At 37.7% G+C, this 22,312-nt stretch overlaps 2 protein-coding genes across 2 annotated transcripts; one reads left to right on the top strand and one right to left on the bottom strand.

Moving 5' to 3' along the window:
* Positions 1-1,094: 1,094 nt before the first annotated feature.
* LOC110936169 (formate dehydrogenase, mitochondrial) lies at positions 1,095-6,252 on the bottom strand. The gene is made up of 6 exons (XM_022178511.2): positions 6,086-6,252; positions 2,965-3,136; positions 2,336-2,876; positions 1,684-1,808; positions 1,491-1,603; positions 1,095-1,409 (listed from the first exon to the last, which is right to left on the bottom strand). Exons 1-6 carry the CDS (start codon positions 6,179-6,181, stop codon positions 1,296-1,298), a joined length of 1,161 nt encoding a protein of 386 aa, XP_022034203.1. The 5' UTR covers positions 6,182-6,252; the 3' UTR covers positions 1,095-1,295.
* Positions 6,253-15,258: 9,006 nt separating this feature from the next.
* On the top strand, positions 15,259-17,193 carry LOC110934554. Its single transcript, XM_035975300.1, has 3 exons — positions 15,259-15,832; positions 15,890-16,192; positions 16,424-17,193. The coding sequence occupies exons 1-3, from the start codon at positions 15,644-15,646 to the stop codon at positions 16,922-16,924; spliced, it is 993 nt and encodes a 330-aa protein (XP_035831193.1). The 5' UTR covers positions 15,259-15,643; the 3' UTR covers positions 16,925-17,193.
* Positions 17,194-22,312: the final 5,119 nt, after the last annotated feature.

Raw genomic sequence — 22,312 nt, 5'->3', positions numbered from 1 at the left:
GGACAAATTTTTTTCCCGGGAACAGTCAAATATAATATGTTTTCATGCTTATTTTTATCTACTTTTTCGGTTAGTCTACATTTTGACGTAAACTGTGTTTAGAAACGAGTCGGACAAATATAATATGTTTTCATTCGACGGAGAAATTCGAGTTACTGTACGTTTTGACGCCGCTATGTTTTGATGCAAAGGTGTGGTGGTTAGGTGGAACCCTCACTAAATAAACAAATACAGATTCGATTTTGTTTCTTTTGTAACTACAATGCTTATATACGTTATATTGAGTTAAATCTGATACGTCTTAACGCATCACATCACATAACATGCCACAACGTATAAACGACTATGACGTTGCCGCCGCAACGCGCGGCTATGGCAACAATCTAGTTTACAATTAAAATCATATATGTATAGAATAGAATAGATACGTTTAAACTTTGACTTATCAGTTTCGCTAAATAAGTTCCACCCCAAATCGACCCAAACCAGTTAACATTTTAAAATATTTATGAAAATCATAATAGTTAGAATTATTAAAACCTCATAAGAAAAAAAGTTTATAAAAGTTCATAAGAAGACCAAAGCTAGGAGCCACTCTATATGTTCTTCGGGTGGTGGGTGTGAATATAGATGGCGTGAATATAGATGGCAATACTATGAACAATATTTTAAAGTTAGACGCCCTCTTGAACAGGGGCGTGGCGACTGCCTCATCCATCTGTCCAATCCACATAGATGGGATGGAGATGATGGATCATCTTTTGGTGACACATGATTTCGCGAGTATGGGTGGCCTTATATATGGGCATGGGGCAAGCTTCCTCACGACATATGCCTTTCTGATGAAAGAGATCATTAAGTGATGAACCAGTAAGAGGTCTGAACCATTAAGAACTCATTAAGAAGAGCTGAAACAAACAAACCCCCAAGACTAAAGTCATATTTAAATAGTCAAAGTTGATTATTTTATATCTGTGACAACTCTTTATTTAAAAATTGCCCTGTTGATCAGTGGACCTGGAGCTTACACCCCTGAAGGTCTCAAAGTCGATTTTGCCACAATTCTCACTCTCATCCTCAGTCCAAATTTCATAACAGGTCATAAGAACCATTGATTGACATTTGTAGTCAGTCAAACATCACAAAAACCATAGAAATTCTTGCCATTCAGTTTACCATAACGGCATAACCACACCTCACTGATACAAAGTGATAAAAACCAAAGCTTTTCTAAAAGCTCCAACTCAACATAACTTATTCAAAACCACAACTACATACTACTCGAACCGGACAGATCAACGGTACTGGCTTGCCAGTTCACCCTCCTTCACAATGTAATGCTGGGCCGGAAAGTCTTCTCCCTTAAAATAATTCTCCAGCATATCTTTCACTCCAGCCGCATATCGCAACTGCACAGTATCCATTTACAACATATTCCTTTTCAATCAAGTTGACCATAAGAATCATTTATATAACTTATATGAACAAACCTGTGCGTCAATGGTTGTTCCAGAAATGTGAGGGGTCATAGCCTGATTTGGCATATACCGCCATGGGTGATCTTTCGGAGCGGGTTGTGGGTACCAAACATCTCCACTATAGCCTGAAACCAACGTTCAATAACTAACAGTTGACTTTAACTGAACTAACGAGCGTAAACGATGAATTTATTTAAAAACTTGCCTCCGATGTGACCACTAGAACAGCCATCAGCAACGGCTTGTGTATCCATTATAGCTCCGCGAGCATTGTTAACAATGAGAACCCCTTTTTTCATTTTAGCAATTTTTTCTTTGTCAAACATTCCTCTGTCAGATGACGCACGTTATATAACTAATGTTACCGAACAAAACGAAAGTAAAAGATGTCATATTATATAAAGAGTAAAATGCCATTTTCGTCCCTGAGGTTTGGCCAGTTTTGCGACTTTTGTCCAAATGGTTGTTTTTCCGCATCTGGATCCAAAAGGTTTGAAATCTTGCTATTTTCATCCGGCCCGTTAACTCCATCCATTTTTATCCGTTAAATCAGTGATATTTCCGTCTTTTTTTGTTAATTTAAAGGGTTTTGAATACTTGTACATTATGCTAAAGGTTTATACATAAAGCGAAAAAGACCGAATTGCCCTTTAAATTAACAAAAAGGATGGAAATACCCCTGAATTAACGGAGAAAAATGGATGGAGTTGACGAGACGAATGAAAATGGCAAGATTTCAAACTTATTGGATCCAGATGCGGAAAAACAAACCTTTGGATGAAAGTCGCAAAACTGGTCAAACATCAGGGACGAATATGGCACTTTACTCTGATATAAATAAATAAATAAATACTCACTTGGTTTTCTCTGTTAAAGGTGTGTTGATGACAACTACGTCACATTTCGGGAGCATTTTATCAAGATCTTCCTCATAGCTTGCACCGATTTGATTCTCCAACTCCGGGTCCATCTTAATACGATCATGGTACAAAAGATTGCACCCGAACGGCTTCAACCTTTGAAGTAAAAGTCTACCAATCCGTCCACAACCAACGGTGCCAACGGTTTTCCCTTCAAGATCATAAGCTCGGTAAGCAATACCCGCAACATTCCAATCCCCATTAATAACCTGATGGTATCCAGGTAAGAAGTTGCGAACGAGAATGAGGATTCTCATAAGTTCATCTTCCGCAACGGAAACAACGTTGCTTCCGGTAACCTCGGCAACGGTTAACCCAGCATTAGCAGCGGCCTTGAGATCAACATGATCAGACCCGATTCCAGCTGTCAACAAAAGTTGCAGATTCTTTGCTTTTTTAATCCTTTCGGCGGTGATATAGCCAGGGTGGAACGGAGTGGTTATGATAACGTGTGCATCGGGAATATGTTTCTCTAGTTCTGCAACGAGAAATGATGATAAAAAGTGAATCGATATACGTATACTTGTTAATAGTTGTAAATATCGGAAATTTGGCTATGTACTCACCACAATCGGGTCCCTCTTTGTCATCAGTGACTATGTACTCGTGGCCTTGTGATTCTAACCAGTCGCGAATGCCCAATGCGTTCTCTACACAGCCCATAAAATTAGGATTCATCTTAGCGTACTCGTGTGCCTTGTAGAAAACACCTACAATCTTCTTTTTCCCTGAAGAAGACTGTTGCAATCCGCAAACACAAAAAAACAATTTGTAAGTGACTCGTGAATTTCAAAGTCTGTTAATCAGATGGTTAATCGGAACATTCATGTTACAGAATACTATAGTAGAATTCTTTAGCCACAAAATTAATCTTACATATATTATTCTGAAACTAATATTTATAAATTTACAGTACTTGTTAAGCTGTTCAGGCCCTTGATCAAACACACAAAAATGAAAGTGAACGAACTCATTCGACTCTTTTATTTATTTATTTATTATCAATGTTTTAAAAACCGGTAAATACCGGCCGGTTATACTGGTATTACCGTTTCCAGATGTAAATCCGGTACGAAACACCCTGGTATATAAGTAAAACGGCATAAGGTTTGTACCGGCGGTAAAATCCGGTATACCGGTTTGAAACGTAATACCGGTACCGGCCCAGGGTTATTTTAGTTTGGGTTGTTACTTATTTTTATTATATATGTTACTTATCTTAAGTAATTTTTATATATTATGATTATTCGTAACTAAAAGTTCTTATTTAATATTGTATGAAACGAAAATAGTTGATGTATTCAACACTCAAATGAATTAAACATATCGTACACTTTCATTTAAAAGAGCTTGTTGAAAAATTGAATGATTTTCGATTATCTTTTGGATTATTTTTTATTATGGATTTACTTTTGGTTCATCTTTTAATATCTTTAATATGTAATCATGCATTTTTGGATTAACTTTTGAGTTGTTGTTGCAATTTATGAAATTATAGAATTAGCTAGTAAACCCGGTTGAACCGCTCGGTACAACCTGGTTCAACCGGTTGAACCATTTTTTAGCCTAATCCGGTTTGATTAAAAAACCGGTTTTTAAAACATTGTTTATTATTCAAAGCACATACATTACAATAGCCCTAACCATCTATTTATACTCATTATAATCCTGAACAAACTTAAACTCTATTAAAACATATAAATAAATAAATAAATAAATCAACTAGATAAACATATCTAATAAACAACAATTATCCCTAATTTAACTATAAAAGACTCAAGAAATAATTCACCAAAAATTATCTATAACCCTTTTGATCTTTATCCTCCTGAATTCAAGATTAACGTCTTCATTATAGAGAAACCGTTAAGAGACATGTTAGTTTTACCCACCCTACTACTAACATTGTCGCAGTAGTAATTTAACCTAGCACGAGAGGAACCATCAAGTTACACAACTGGCCATCGCTCTTGGCTGAAAAGCCAGTGGTGCGAAGCTACCATGACACCGTCACAAGACAGGTTAGTTTTACCCACCCTACTACTGACGGCTTGGTTTAAAAAAGCGCGAAGCGCTCCGAAGCGTTTTGGTTCCAAAAGCTTTAAGCGAAGCTTCAAGCGGGAAGCGAGAGCTTCACGTATACGAAGCACTCAATATTATATATAATTATATATAATGTTAATTTTATATATATGTATAAAAAATAGCTATCCATATTATATATATGTATTTTATAATGTTAATTTTGTACTTTTATGCATAAATTAAAAAGTTTAAGGACCAAATGTAACTACTGAAGATAGAGGGGGTTAAATGTTTAAATAGACAAACTATCTTTACACTTTTTAAGTAAAAAGTTAGAAGTTTTAGGGACTGAATGTAAACTAATGAAAGATAGAGGGGTTAAATGTTTAAAAACCTTAACTTATAAAAACCCTAAAAACCTAAAAGACATATACGCAGCCGTCAGCATCTCTCTTCTTCTTCTTCCCCCTTCTTCCTGGTTTCCGGCTGAAAGAAACTCCGTCGCCGGAATTTGTCGCTTAAAAAATGGCCCAAATAGTGATCTGATTGGCTGGAGCGTCGCTTCACAGCTTCAACGCTTCACCGCTTAAAGCTCGCTTCAGCTCGCTTCATGTAATGCAGCGCTTCAGAGCCAAAAAAGCGTTTTTCCGATCGCTTCATCGCTTCATCGCCTCAAGCGCGCTTCAAGCGCGCTTTTTTAAACCAAGACTGACGGCATCTCAGTAGTAACTCAACCTAGCACGAGAGAAACCGTTAATTTGCACAACTGGCTATCACGCTTGGATAAAAAGCCAGTGGTGTGAAACTTGTGCGTTAGATTATTATTGAACGTCTCTAAGGGTATGTTTTGCAAAAGTAGTTGGTGGCTGGAAGCTGTAGCTTTTTTAGATATATTTGGGGTATGTTTGGCAAAAGTAGCTGGTGGCTGGTGGCCGGAAGCTGGTAGGTGGTGGCTGGAAGCTGTAGCTTTTTAGATATATTTGGTGTTTGGCATAGTAGCAGAAGCTTTTAATAAAATGTATAAAATGACCAAAATGGAGATAACTAAAAATTTAAAAAGTTTGTGCATTAAAAAGTTCATTAACTTTAGAGGTTAAAATAGTCATTTTTTCCCTAAAAGCTTGTACTCCTTCTAAACGGTACTAGTAGGAGTTCAACCAAAAGCTTCAAGCTCCTAACCTAAAAGCTTCAAGCTCCTTCAACCAAACAAACCTTTTTATTGAGTAGGAGTTTTTTCTTAAAAGCTTAAAAGCTAGAAGCTCCTAAAGCTACTAAAAGCTCCATGCCAAACATACATCCAGGCCAAAAACGCGGCGACTGTTAAGATTTCATAAGATATCATAAACCACTAACAATTTACAATTAAAAATTAGGTCACAGGTTTATGTGACAAAAAGTATATACATGCATACAGTCAAAAAAGCGAAATCACCAAAAGCAAAAACGCACAGTTGAAGATTTTAAGTTTATCATCTAAATCATAAACAGTAATATATCTAAATTCTCGCCGCAGATCAGCACAAAACAAAAATATTTAACATAATCGATCAACAGATATATATAGTTTTTTAGCTAAATTACTGATGAATAGAGTGAAAACATGAAGAAATTGAAATTGAGTAGGGTTAAAGGATAGAGTGGATGAAATTAAAGTGAGCTTACGTGAAGATCTCTGGTTAGGATGGAGGAGGAAGTAGCAGAGGAAAGAGCACGAGTAGCAGCGGCGGCAGAACGCTTCATCGCCATTGACATCGCCATCGCCGGAGTTTGTTGGAAGATGATGATCGAAATGAATGTTGTGGAGAGAGAGTTACAAATGGCATACGTCTGTGATGAGGCCCTTTAAATAATTAGAATTGGGAGAAAATAGATATCTTTAATTAATGTATCAGATAAACTTAATGATAATATTAGGACCCCTTATTCCCACACCCCCTAGATTTTATTTTCACATCCTTAGTGTATACGAGCCGTATACAAAATATACGGCCTGTATAGAATATTTTTAAAAAGAAAAATACGCAGAGAATGTTTTTTTGTTTTATTATATACGGCTCGTATATAGTTATACGAGCCGTATACAAGTGTATACGATTTATAAAAAGTATACGGCTCAATGGATTTATTTCTGAGGTTTTTGATGTTTACCAAATGTATACGGGCCGTATAACTGTATACGGGCCGTATAGATTGATGTTTTTCAATTATCACGTTTTTTCCCGTAAAAGCACCATCATTCTAGGGTTTCAATTATCACGTTTTTTCCCGTAAAAGCACCATCATTCTAGGGTTTCTAAACTCTTCATCACCTTTAAACAACGTTGATCGGAACACGCCGCTTAAATCGGAGCACAAGTAGAGTAACGTTACCGATCAGTCCGTTGATCAAGTAACTAGCAGAAGAACCCGACACAAACAAGTTCTCCACAGTTTGTTATTCAGGTCTCTGTTCGGTCATCTTTCCAAACTACAATACACGATAACTTTAAACTTTATAGTGTGTGATTTGACCAGGAAATGATTGGAGGTGATTGCTACCTTTAATAAGCTGTCATAGTTGTCAAATTCGATTTCAACAAATCTTTTCCTTTTCCTTCAATTTCTAGAACATTCTCCGTAACATGAAGACGTGTCGAGTTCTTCTACTAGTGGTATTTTAATGAAGTATTGAAGATTGAATGTGCAAACCCAACCGTTTTTTACCACGGAAATGGTGGCTATGCAAAATACAAACCGCAACCGTTTTTTACTACGGAAACGGTGGCTATGCGAAATACAAACCGCAATCTTTTGTGACTATGGGAAACACAAGTTTTCTTTTTGAGCTTGATGGATGTTCGTTATCTCAGTTGAGGCCGGCATTGTTTAAATCTGAATATAAGTAGATGTTACGTGTAACTTCATTAAACCAAGAACAAAGCCTATTTCGAAACACATATGTTCGTATCAGCGTTGTTTATCACCCTGTGTGACCATTGGAAACCCGACAAACAGTCTTGACAACTGTGACAGCTTATCTATCTGTGTGTGTCACATCCATCCTGTTATAGCAATCGATATGATTAATTTTACATATTTTTTTCTAATTAGCGTTGTTAACTACCAAAAGAATGCATACACAAATAGTTCTAGTGGACGAAGCAAATAGACCGTTGTTATTGTGTCTATCTCGGTTGTTCAGTACTTTCGTGATAATAAAACAAGCAGACATTGATTTTGCCAAGATTGAAGGAAAGAATCTGGCCATAAGCGTTGTGGATTCTCAGCGTTATTCGAATGTAAGTGGATCGGGTTCTGCTAGTTATTCGGAATGTTTCGAATCATCACAGAAGACGTGTCGGGTTCAACTCTCCTATATCAACATACTCTTCTCCAGACGCTTAGTTGTTACGAATGACAACTTGAGGGGTCTAGTTAACTTTCAGATTCAGATTCAGATTCAATTCAGGAAGCAGATGATTGGAGCGCAGGAATCAATGCAAAACCCTCACCCTAGTGCATATTCAATCTTCATTGCTTCATTAAAATTACAACACACGATAAAATGCTTGGAACTCACCTGATAACAATCAGTTCAAACTTTCAACAATCGACATGTGGTCCTTGTTTTTCCACGTCATTATGTCACTTTGTGTGTTGACGAAGCTGACAAACACATTGGTATTTTCTCAAAATGTGCAAACTTGAAGAATCTCACATTAAAGGAGTTTGCAACAACGGGATCAAATGGTTTGAGTATCTTTCATCCTCGTTTGGCTAATCTCACACAATGATGAACAGATGATGTCAGATAATACTTCATTTGTCGAGAAACCATACTGTCAAGAAACTAACATCTTTTAATACTTCATTGCGTATGTGCTGTAGAAACCGGTGATGAATTTGTGTATCTAAATCAGGTTCTCTGCCTTAGATCGGTCATTCCTTGTGATACATGAACGTTGTATTCTTGTCTTTCAGAATCAGGTTCTCAAAACAAGGATCGTTCTAATAGATTAAAGAGAATAAACCAATTTTTACCATTTTTTACCCATAGTATACGGGCCGTATAACAATATACGACCCGTATACATCGTTCGTATACATTGTATACGATCGGTAAAAAAAAATTACCGAGAGTATACGGCCGTATAACCGTATACGGCCCGTATACATATGGTAAAAACCTCTGTAATCTTTATATAGTGTGTGATTTGACTGATTGTATTAAGTTATCTCTGTTGAATTTGATTTCAACAAATCTTTTCCTTTTCCTTCAATTTCTAGAACATTCTCCATAACATGAAGAGAAATCAATTGTATTTTTTTAGTTGCTTCTCTTATTAAGTTTCTGAACCAACCGAAATCCACAAATTCCAACAGTTACTTCGTTTTTACCGTCCAGTTTCCAAACTCTTTCACTCAAAGTTAATATTCACTGTGGTGGATGCAAGCATAAAGTTAGAAAAATACTCAAGAAGATTGAAGAGTACACAACTGAAGGTTCAATGCACGAAAAGTTTCTTACGAACGATATGTATCAGGAAGCTCAGTATCAACAACTTGTGAGTGGGAATATGGCTATGAAGAATAGTATGGATAAACAATCACCGGTACGGATTTTGGTGTTTTGGTATGTTGAAAGAGGTGAATGGTCCTTGTTTTTCCATGTGCTTGTGCTGTAGAAACCGGTGATGAACTTGTGCTGTAGAAACCGGTGATGAACTTGTGCTGTAGAAACCGGTGATGAACTTGTGCTGTAGAAACCGGTGATGAACTTGTGCTGTAGAAACCGGTGATGAACTTGTGCTGTAGAAACCGGTGATGAACTTGTGCTGTAGAAACCGGTGATGAACTTGTAAAATGCTTGTAAAATTGCATCAACTCTCCTATATCAACATACTCTTCTCCAGACGCTTAGTTGTTATGAATGACAACTTGAGGGGTCTAGTTAATCTATTACAAGCTACAACACACGAAAACTTTACACTTTATATAGTGTGTGATTTGACCGGTTGTATTCAGTTATTTCAGTTGATCCACAAATTCCAACAAATATTTCACTCCAGTAGCTGAAACCAAACGTAGACGGAGATTATAGCTCTTTCACTCATCACAGAAGACGTGTCGGGTTCTTCTGCGAGTGATTCGGAATGTTTCGAATCATCACAGAAGACGTGTCGGGTTCTTACAACTTAAATCCACAATCAACATATACAGATGCAAGAGAATGGCGAGTTATTTTCAGTCATTTCTGTTGATCCACAAATTCCATTGTTTAAATCAGATTCAGGTTCTCAAGACAATGATCGTTCTAATAGATTAAAGAGAATAAACCAATTTTTACCATTTTTTACCCATAGTATACGGGCCGTATAAGAATATACGACCCGTATATAATCATCGTATACATAGTATACGATCGGTAAAAATATTTTTTACCAGTCGTATACGGATGTATAAATGGTATACGACCCGTATACGCAGGGTAAAAAAATTTGAAAATTCAGGTTTACCTTGTTAGTTTCTCAAACATTAATAAACATCTGCTTCCTGAATCTGAATCAGAACGTTAACTCTTTCCTTTTCATGAGGTAAAACCGGTTTCAACATCGAGGGTTGTATCGGAATCAGGCGTTGGAAGGATTGTAGTAGTAGGACATTGGTACCACTATGAAAGTTGCACCAGGAAGCTCAACTTTAACGGACCGGTTATTCGACCAAGTAATCAATTGTATTTTTTTAGTTGATTCTCTTGTTAAGTTTTTCTGATCCAACCGAAATCCACAAATTCAAGTCAAGGATCGTTCTAATAGATTAATGAGAATAAACCCTTGTTTCTTCATCTTCATCTTCATCTTCAAGAACAATGATGAACAGATGATGTTGGGAATTAAACGCATGTACGTGACAAAACAAGGATCGTTCTAATAGATTAAAGAAAATAAAGCAACCGAAGAGGCAGCAAGGATAGATAATACTTCATTTGTCAAGAAACCATATTGTCAAGAAACTAACATCTTTTACTCATAAACCCTTGAATCCCAACGCTTCTCTAAAAGAGCCTGTATTAGAAACCATCCTATGTCTTTTACCAACCGAAGAGGCAGCAATGACAGATAATACTTCATTTGTCGAGAAACCATAATGTCAAGAAACTAACATCTTTTAATACTTCATTTGTAACCGTAAGGATGATGCAAATTTGTACGTAAAGATCTCTACACAAACTCTTCTACATCTTTTAACCAATTGTCCATCACTTAAGACCTTGAAAGATTTGTTGAAATCGAAGAAAAGAGTAACTAGCAGAAGACGTGTAAGGTTCTTCCAACAAACTGTGTATGTGCTTGTGCTGTAGAAACTGGTGATGAATTTGTGTATCTAAATCAGGTTCTCTGCCTTAGATCGGTCATTCCTTGTGATACATGAACGTTGTATTCTTGTCTTTCAGAAGAGTTGGTATTGAACCAAGAATACTTCAAACATTCTAAACCCTACTTGGAAACAAACCAACAAAATCTTCTACATCTTTTAACCAATTGTCCATCACTTAAGACCTTGAAACATTCACGAACCATAATGGACTCAGACTCATACTACTCACCCTCCCCTGAGGAAAAGTTTTCCCGACAACTCAAGACAAAGCAGTTGGTTTGGGTTCATATCACCCTGTGTAATCATTGCATTACATCCCCGTTGAAAACAAGTGATTAAAACGCTTCTCCTTACAACTCTCATCAAATGCCTCACCCTTCCTTTTTATTACAGTCATACGACACGTTTTTTTTTTGTTTTTCAGTCTTTGTTACTTGTTAAAGTTTTATTTTTTTCTACTTTTAAAAAGCTTTGACCACCTAACGACTGTAAAATGTCTCGTGTGATTGACACCTTAAATCCATTAAATACTTTGGGTAAAATCTAATTTCTTTTCATACGGGCCGTATAACTGTATACGGCCCGTATAAATTATTCGTATCCATTGTATACGACCAGGCAAATTATTTACACATGGTGTATACGGGCCGTATACAGTTATACGGCCGTATGGAATGAAAAAAAACTGACAAAGTCTGAAGGCACAGACTTTGTTAGTTTTATTTTATTATATATGGGCCGTATAACTGTATACGGCCCGTATACACCATGTGTAAATAAGATTTTAGCATGTATTAATATTAGGACCCTAATATTAATGCTTTAAATACACGTAAAAAATTGAGGTCTTACTAGAAGCAGTCTTTCTATTCTTATTTTTACAGGATAGAAGTAAGACCGTCTACATCTTATCCACCTCATACCCTACCTTAGTTTTGTTATTGATGGAATTTACTGAGTATGATGATGATGAATACGCATAAAGGTTGTATCAAAAATTAAAGAAAAAAAGGTAATAAAAATGTTTACGGGTGTGGTTTAGATAATCGAATTAGGTGGCACTTAAAATCATAATATTCAATTTTTAAAGGTTTTAAAGCTAATCTCATATTGGTAAACTCAGTGGTGGAGCTTGAGTTAAAACTTAGCTGGGGGGCAGATTCTCAAAATCCAAATCGGTGGGCGCCGAACTCTTAAAAATCATGCCACATATCATTTTCACACTCCTACTTATAAGGACCAAAATGTTTTAGTACCAAAATGTCCTCATTTCCTACTTATAAGGAGTACCACATGTCATCATCACAATCATTCTTATCCTACTTAGGCAAAATCCAGATTTCACCTTTAGTCCCTAACTTTGTAAAATTACAGTTATAGACCTTTGATTTTTATTTTGTTAGGAGGTTGGGGTGGTGGTTCTAGGGTGAAGAATTGAAAGGTGGATTGGGTACAGATCTGGTGGTGGAGGTTTTATGGTGGTGGTGGAATTTTGTTGAACGAGAGAAAGAGATGTAGAGAGAGAGATAGAAAGAAAAGGGAGGGGTGGTGGGGTGGGTAAAAAGTGGGACCCATATGGGGTAACGAAATTGCAAAAGTTTGGGACTATAGCTGTAATTTTAGAAAGTTAGATAATAAAGGCGAAATCTGGGCAAACCACATGAACTATTCGGGCACTTTTCTCTTTTTTTTGTACTAGAATTTTTTGTGCTAGATTTTTTGTACAAGATTTTTTTGCTGTATTTTTTAGAAAACAAAAGGCATGCCACATGTCATTTTCACACTCCTACTTATAAAAACCAAAATGTTTTAGTACCAAAATGTAACACCTCGAAAATTCATGTCCAATATTATATCGACACGTGTCATGGACTTTAAACGTGTAAAGGACTGAATTAGAAGGGCTACAGTTGACAAACAAGGAAACTGCGTGAATATAAGGATCCAGAATGTCAACAATGGATAAATATATTTTAAAATAGCCCTACAAGATGTTTACACCTTCAAACGAATAAATCATGGATCATACGAAGCTAAATATGAAAGAAAGTGAGAAATTACAAACTACAGGGGCTAAAAGTGTCAACATGTGCAAAGTATACCTCTGAGTGACCTTTTGGCGGACCCGAAGCTTTGTAACGATAAAATATACTCACTAGAATATGTGGTTAAAATTTCATAAAGTTTCGTTATCGTATGAGAAAGTTATGATCAAATTCGTGTACAAGGGGTTAAAAGCGTCAACGTTGAATTTTGAGGCCTTATGAGTAGTTACAAAGTTAGTCAAGGACTTAACTAAGTTAGTAAGAGTCCCAAGACCCTTAAAAATCAAGTTAGAGGGCTGGAAATGCAATTTAGGAACTTAAAACCACGTAATAAAGGACCAGGGACCAAAACAGCAAACTTGGAAAGTTGATTTTCGTTCATAAGGGTGTCGCGCTACGCGAAGCCTCCTTAGGAGGCCTTCTCGTGACGCGAGGGGTCCCCAGATGCAGAAAATGTTGACAGCTGCCTGTTAAAGCCTTGTAACCGACTTAAAATGGTTGTTTTTGATTCTATGGGCTTGTTTGCTGGTATATTAAGGCCTAGGGACACTTGTAATGATCTGGAAACAACCCTAGACTCGTTTGGCATGATCTTAATGATCCAAGAAACCTATATAAAGCCATGAACTTTGGGTTTTCATTTGCTCATTCACTTGTAACCATCACAACTCACTTCTTGGAGATTCCTGGAGCTCAAGCATCTTTCCTAGTGATCATTAGTTGTGCTTAGGGGTGTGAATTTCTAACACGATCTGAAAACCCGACACGAACCTAACACGAAATTCACGGGTTTAGGTTTAGTCTAAACGGGTTCGGGTCAGTTTCAGGTTGAACCCGCGAACCCGGTTAGGTTAACGGGTCGGGTTCGGGTCAACTTGGTCGGGTTGGCGGGTTGACCCTTATAACACATTTATACTATATTATAGTTTTTTTACAATATATTTTGTGTCATAAATTAAATGGGGTGTGTATTTTATGCCATGATTATAATTTAAAAAGAGAAATTAACATAGATTTTATAATTTAAATATGATATTATTATATACATTTGTGTTTTTAAGTAAATTTAATTTTAATATATTAATTTCAGAAAAAATTATAAAATTCGGGTTGAACGGGTCGTGTTCGGGTCAACCCACTAAATTTCGGGTCGTGTTCGGGTTCATATGTATGATATGATTTTCGGGTTCGGGTTTGTGTAAATTTTTCGGGTTCGGGTCGGATTGAACCCGCCAACATGCGAACACGACCCGTTTAGCACCCCTAGTTGTGCTTAGGACTATTGTAAGTATGCTTAACCTCCTTTAAATCAGTTTTGCTTAGTTTATTAGCGTTTAGTCAAACCGTCGTAATTAAGGTTTGACTTCGTCATTAATCTTAATTGCTCCAGTCAAATTTCATTATGAAAGTGCCTATGAGTTGGTAATTATGTGGGCATTAAACCTCTAAAAGGTCACCCTCTGATTCCCACTCTAATTAGGTCAATTGTCGAGTCAAACTTGATTATAAAAAGTCAACAGAAAGCTAATTTTCAAATAAATGCATAATTAGCAATGTAGAAGCTATGCAACCTGTTTTGACATTAATATAACTTGGTAATTAATGTAAGAACATGTCTAAACATGTTCAACTCGACAATTTTTAGTTTAAGCTTGGTTCGGGACCGAAAGTTGCATAGTTTGACTTATGCTTTGACTTTCAGTTCTGACCCGTTTGAGCATGATTTAGGAATTCCTTAGGGCTCTAATAGGGCCAAGTTACCTATAAGTATAACCCTCTGAGATTATACAACTTGGTTCATTGGTTATCCAACTCATATGCATGATTCCGTTAAATGCTTAAATGTTGACTATTATGCCCTTTTGACCTTAAAACATGATTTTTGATAAAGTGAAAGAATAGAAACCTTCACTACTGATTTATAAACTTGTCCCTAGAATTTGACATCAGTTTGAGGTCTAGATTAAGAGTTATGCTCATTAGCGTAATTAAGAAGCTTTTAAGTAAATAAACCGCATAATTAGCATATAGCCTATCTAAACCCAATTTTTAATATCAAACCTATTACCCACTGATGTAATATAATATTTCGGGATTTTTAAGGATTTTTATTTATTTTTAGGCTGAGCATAACTTAGAGTTCTAAGCTTGATTCGGTAATTGCCGGTTTTGCCCTTTTGGGCTATAAAATAAGTTTTACAAATCCTTTCGACCCCACACCTTTTTCTACTGATCTAATATGATAAAAAAGTATTTTGAGCCTTCTGGAATAATAAAAATATCAGCTTTTCTTTAAAAACCCGGAAATGGCTCCAAATCGCCTTTTTAAGCGTTTTTAACGCATAGTATATATTAAAGGGTGAGGGTATTGGTACATCCCCCAAAAGTAATGACACACCCCCCCCAGCAGCCCCGTATAAGGCAATGAGGGTTGTATAGGGTTTGAGTGCATTAATTATGTCAGAAAAAGTAAAGTTATACGACCCTCATTGCCCTATGAGCGCTGTATAAGAAGGTGGTAGTTGGAGCATTAAACCCTATACGCCTCTCATTGCATTATACACTGCTCATTGGTACTATAATCTCTGAATTTAAGGTATATTGCTGACAAGACAGCTGAGTTCAGACTGAAAAGGCTGAAAAGGTGATCCGCATATACGCGCTCATGGCCCTATACGCTGCGTATTGTTTCGAATTTTTTCCTTTTACCCCAGCTTACGGGATTTATGTAATACAAATGTTCAAAAATCCCAAAAAAGTGATGAAAATGATAAAAATTTTCAAATAAACGGTCTGGTTAAATTAGATTCGAATCACGATGTCAAATTGGGACTTTGGATATTTTTTTGGTGAAATTTCGAATGAGTCATATGTCTTCGATAGCGTTTGGTTACCCGGCGTTGATCGAGGTGAGGAGGAGGTGGTTTCCGTGCGTCCGCAACACGCCGGAACTTACCATTCGCATCAGGAAGGGAGTGTGCGGTCCGTGGTGCCTGAATTGAACCAGGTAAAAAATTCATATTGTCGTTTTGGTTATTTTAGTATAACCATTAAGTTGTTTCAGGTCGTAGAGGAGGCGGGACCATCTTACGTGGCTCAAAGCTATCCGCAACAGGAAAAACATGCATACGGTACTTACCATTCCCATCAGGAAAAACAACGCAAGAAAAAGTCCGAGGAAGGTGCTTTTGACATCGAGGAAGACGAAAACGAAATCGAGAAAGGTGTTACACACTTCGAGGAAAGTGATCAAGACGAGGAAGATGGTGGTGGCTGGGACGATGGTGGTGGCTGGGACGATGGTGGTGGCGGGGACGATGGTGGTGAAAAGGACGATGGTGCTAATGACCCGAAAAAACAAGGAAAGGTATAACATTACCGTCACTTACGTGTTATTCGTTATGTATAATGTTTATTAAATTTTAGACAATTTTGATTTTGTATACGTGTTATTCGTTATGTATAGGTTTATTAGAAGGGTGCCTATTAGAATTTAGAAAAAGTTGATTTTGTTTACGTGTTATTCGTTATGTATAAGGTTTATTAGATTTTAAACAAATATAGTTTTAAACATAGTTTTAAATTACCGTTGTTTCAGGTATTTGCGACACTTCACGAGTTAAAGAATTGGGCTTACAAAACAGAAATTGCGAAAGGTTACGTCATTGTGACCCAACGAACGGTAACAAAGGGTGAAGATTCGTCAGCAAGGACAGTGAAGATATGGTTGCAATGCGACCGTGGAGGCACATGCAAAAGTAAAGCAACAGTTTGGCGTTCTGGTAGCAAGAAGATTGGGTGTCCTTTTAAAATGATAGGGAAACTAGACGCAAGTAGTGGCAATTGGAGCTTAGTGGTGAAGCAAAAGGATCATAACCATGAGCCTGCGGTATTTCTCGAGGGTCACGCGTTTGCAAGAAGGTTGACCCCAGACGAAGAATTATTGGTAGAGAGACTTTATATTCAAAACATGGAGCCTACGAACATACATTTAACCATAAGAAAACAAAACCCACAGAGCGTGTGCATTCTACGAGACATACAAAACGTGATAAAAAAGATTAAAGTCAAAATGTACGGTGATCGGACTCCAATGTAGATATTGGAGCAAATGTTGCATGAAGGAAGGTATGTTTACCACACCCGGGTGAATCCCGAAACAAATGCGGTCGAGGAGGTTTTTTTTGTTCATCGGTACTCGTACGATATGTGGCGTGCTTTCCCACATGTGTTGATGATTGATACCACTTACAAAACTAATGAGTATAGACTTCCGTTTGTTCAAATTGTGGGTGTGACATCGACACACAAGTCGTTTTGTGTCGCTCATGCTTTTATCTCTAAAGAAAAACAGGATAACTTCTTGTGGGTCCTATAGAACCTCAAAGGATTGTTGGAAGAGGGTATGGAACTGCGCGTGATAGTAACAGATTGCGATAAAGCTTTGATGAATGCTTGCGATAAACTATTCCCAAAAGCATCCAAATTGCTATGTCGGTGGCACATCTCACAAAATATTCTAAAACACACCAAGGCAAAATTTGCAACGGCTGAAGAATGGAAAATATTCAAGCTTTCTTGGTCTCGATTGTGTAATTCTCCCACTGAGACGCTATACAATTATAACTTTGAGCGGCTATTTACGCGACTGACTGACGACCATAGATCAGGTACGTATTATATTACAAACTATAGGGGCCTATTTTGACATTTTATGAAACTATAAGTTGAGGGACTTGTTTGAAATCTAAAGTATTGGGCATAAAATGTAATTATTGAAATCTAAAGTAAAAGGGTTGAAATAGCCTTGTTTGAAACTTATTTTAACTCTAAAATCTTAACCAAGTTAAATGTTGAATAAGAAATCACTAAAAAAAATTAACTTAGTTAACTATGTTAACTAGAATAACAAAAATGGTTAAAACCAAGTCTAGGGACTAAACTGTCATTTATTGAAAGTTATAGTCTAGGGGTTATTTTGACATTATTTAAAACTACAAAGTATTTGGGCATAAAATGTAATTATTGAAATCTATAGTATAAGGGTTGAAATTGCCTTGTTTGAAACTTATTTTAACTCTAAAATATTAACCAAGTTAAATGTTGAATAAGAAATCCTTTAAAAAAAATAACTTAGTTAACTATGTTAGTTAGAATAACAAAAAAGGGGGGGTTTCTTGTATAACCCGCCCCTTAGCAAGGATCGAACCCGGACCACTCGTGTAAAAGCACCCCTTCTTTACCAGTTTATCCTCCTGTCCAGGAGCTGATATATACCCTAACATTAGTTGTTTTATACTTTAAAAAAGAAGTTAACTTAGTTAACTACGTTAATTAGAATAACAAAAAAGGGGGGTTTCTTGTATAACCCGCCCCTTAGCAAGGATCGAACCCGGACCACTCGTGTAAAAGCACCCCTTCTTTACCAGTTTATCCTCCTGTCCAGGAGCTATTATATACCCTAACATTAGTTATTTTATACACTTCTTAAAATCCAACCGGGCACACACCTTTTATTTTATTTTGTACGTTTTTTATCGCTTTTATAAAAACTAACATTTTTATAAACTCATATACATCAAACCTGTTTTACTAAAAATATAAACTATAATTCTTTCCGGTTTTATCTAATTATTATGAATTAAGTTAGTTTTAATCTTATTAAATTCAATAAAAATAGTAAACTAATTTTATAAAACCTGAAAATTTTTATATAATTATTTTAACATCAGAATGATGTTCGAAAATATAAAAATGATATTTTTCCCAAAATTCGATTTTTAACCAATTTAATCCAATAATTACATAGTTGTATTTGTTTAATTAATTATTTAAAAATAGTTAATTTATCAAAAAAATTTTGTTACAATACAAACATTACAAATCGTTATATTCTGTTTTTTTTTTCAGGGGTTTTGGACTATTTGTATACTGTCTGGCTACTACCCTATAAAGAAAAGTTTGTTTCAGCCTGGACTAACACAAGCCCTAACTTTGGTCAACATACAACCAACAGAGTTGAAAGCCAACATGCTAAGTTTAAGAGATACCTTAAGGGGCCAAACAGCTCGCTCCACAGACTTGTGTGGCTTGTTGACAAAGTTGTAGAGTCACAACGCATACAAATAAACCTCACTTTTCAGGATAGCCGGTCCTTGAAAATGGGGGACCACATGATATCATTCTTAGATAACCTACGTGGTAATGTTTCCCTGAAAGCACTAGATTTGTTGCTTGTGGAGAAGAAAAAGATACGTACGTTGCTCGCAGCAGGGGGGACTTGTGGTCATGTGCTTTTTACGAGTTGTGGGTTGCCATGTGCTTGTCGGATGGAGTGGTGGGAAAATACAAGTAATAAAAACAGGCTTCAACCGCTTATTCTACTTCATATGAATACCCACCCCCGCCCTCATTTCTAACTATTGTTTTTAAAATACAGATTGCAAAATTCCTCTTACCGCCGTAGACAAATTCTGGACAAAACTAGATTTCAATGCTGAAGAACTTAAGGAAGACGATAATAATCTTCGGGAGGAAATGGACAGAGTCATGCAACAACTGAAGGCGCAACCACCGATAGTGTTAAAAAGTATGTTGTCGAAGATAAAGGAGGTGGTGAATCCAAGTATGACTGACCATCAACCGCCTGAGGTACAACAAGAGACTCGGGGACGCCCAACCTCTAAAGCACAACAAAAAAAGAAGGAGGAGGTTGCGAGACGTAAAGATACCCGGTCCGAAGCAAAAGGCAAAAGCCAAAAGAAGGACGAGGACGCTCAAAAGCCAGCAGTGCAACGCAGTCGTTCAAAGAAAAATAAGGCTAAAAAGACAGCTGAAATTATAGATGAAGATTTTCCACTGTTGGTGGGGGATAGGTACGTCAACAATCATTGACCTATATAATATCCTACGTACTTCCATACATACATTTTCCCTGATAAAGATTTTCCACAATATATTTTACAATTACAGGTACAAAAACATGATCGATCGATTTAAGGACTGGCTTCCATCTATGTATCGAAGATACATAACACATATGGAAGATGCCCAGCCTGACGGTAACTGTGGGTTTCGATCGGTGGCGTTGGGTTTGGGGTTGGACCAGAATGCTTGGATGTGGGTCCGCCAAGAGCTACTGGATGAGATGTTCATTAACAAAGCCCGGTGGATGCCTCTTCTTGACTCTTTTGATCCGGGATTTTACACAACAGTATATCGATCAATAAACTGGTTGCACGTGGAACCTGCACCAATGGCATGCTGGATGTTCTTGCCATACGCCGGATTGTTGGTGGCTCAAAAATTTGGTGTGGTTGTTCAACATTTAAGCAATGGTGTTTGTCAAACATACTTTCCCATGTTTGATGGTCCGGCGGAGGGCCATTCTGTTCTTTCGATTGCCTATGTGGAAGATGGCCATTTCATCATGGTTAAGTTAACGGATGATGGTCCGATGCCTCCACCGAATGGACTATGGAATATGTATCGAAGTACTGAAGCTATGGAGTGGGAGACAATGTACATGTCTCGTCTTTCAGAGGGTAAGAAGTTACTTCGTAGTAATAGAAGTGTACGAAGAGACTTTATTAACTTGTTGTAGGTTCTCGTTGTAACACGTAAAACTGTTTAATCGTATTATTATGTTTTATTTTTTTTATGTTACATTCTATTATCTTTTGAATATAGTGTAAGCAACATTTATTTTATAAAAAAAAATGTTAATTACATTGTTTTATAATGTAAAAACACTTATTTACATCACTATTTTTATTAAAAGAAAGGCATCATATGCAGCATATTGGGCAATGAGAGGTGTATACCAGCCTCTATATGCCGCTCATAGCACAATAAGCGGCTGCTGGTAAGCAATCTATAAGCCACGTATTGGCTAATGAGGAGTGTATACCAACACAAACAACATTTCAGCTCACTAAAGAGGGAAAACTAGATCAAAATCAATTCAAACACACACACCAAAAACACACACAACTCTCTCCCGTATACCATTTCTATCCCGTATCGAACCATACGGTGCGAATTTCCACAAGAGGTTAGTAACATCTTCATCTTTCCTTTTTGTTATTGTTTTTTTACGGTTTTTTTTTTGTTTATTCTGAAATATTTTGGTTGTGGTGTTTGGCGGTAGAGGTGTTTGACGGTAGTGGTTGTTAGAGTGGTTTAGGTTAGGAATGTGGTGGTTGTTAGAGTGGTTGAGGTTAGGACGGTGGTGGTTGTATCTATGGGTTAGGGTTTGACGGTGGTTGTGGGTGGGCTGTGGTGGTTGTGGGTTGGCTGTGGTGTTTGTGGGTTGTCGTAATTTTATTAATATTCTGACAAAATATTAACTTTTAATTGTTGCAGATATGTCGTCAGATGAGGAACAACAAGCACCAAATGGTGGTCCGGTATTCAATCCGATGGCCGGGGGTAATTGTGAGCAGTACGAATTTTTAGACTTCCCCCAGCGCAGTATGGAATACAGACATTTTGCCAAGTTCCGGGGTATGAGAGTGAGGCAACAGAGGGCATTGTGTTGGGACGCGTTACGGGAGTGTGACGAGGAGCAGAGGGCCCGGGGTATAATCGGGGAAAATAACCCGTGGGATCGTATGTTTTTTTATACGGCTGGGCCTTCTTATAGGCCTATGGTGGTGGAGTTCCTCTCCACGTTTATCTATCGACCACGGCCTGCTGAGCAGCCTAACTCAGATATGGACGATCCGATGGTGGAACCACCCCCTGCCGAGGTAACTTTCTGTTTATTCGGGGAGCGACAGAATATGTCGCTGCGTCAGTTTGCTTTGGCCACCGGATTCTACACTGATGAGGAGTTGGTTCAGGATATTTATACCACCGCGATCACATCTATGCCTGATGATCAGTTGCTTGCTTGGTGGCCCACCCTCTGTGATGTACCCTTCGATCATAAGGCCCGTGTCTCGTTGATTACTGACCCACTCGTTCGCTACATACACCGTTGCATTGCCATGTCGATATCTGGGCGTGGCAAAAGCAACGAGTGGGTCACGAAAAACGACCTGTTCTATCTTTACTGTTTATTCACGGGGACGCCGTGCGCCCTCCATCGCTGCCTGGCGGAGTATTTCGCCTCATTTTCCCGACGTCAGGCGCGTGGCGGTTTGCACGGAGGGGCGTTCATCACACGTATTGCCCAGCATTGCGGTCGGTATTTTCCATTCATCGGTGAGTTGCCACCGCCTGCCCCTTTCGAGTATTTGGGTATTAGGACGATGAGAGGGATGCACTTGGTGGTGAACTTTCCGGGCATTGGTTATCGGTTTGTCGGTGAGAACGATCAGATTTTCGTAGCCCAGCCGTTAGTACATCAACATCTGTTGGACGCTGCGGAGGTGGATATGCCTCATGTTGTTGATGAGCCTGTTGGAGAGGGTGACGTCGAGCCTGAGGTTGAGCAGGGGCATCCGCACGAGCCGCCACAGCATCCTCGGCGCGTCTATCATGC

Source organism: Helianthus annuus, chromosome 7 (genome assembly GCF_002127325.2).
Source record: "Helianthus annuus cultivar XRQ/B chromosome 7, HanXRQr2.0-SUNRISE, whole genome shotgun sequence".
NCBI classification, from domain to species: Eukaryota; Viridiplantae; Streptophyta; class Magnoliopsida; order Asterales; family Asteraceae; genus Helianthus; species Helianthus annuus.
This window is presented reverse-complemented; position numbering and strand designations above follow the sequence as displayed.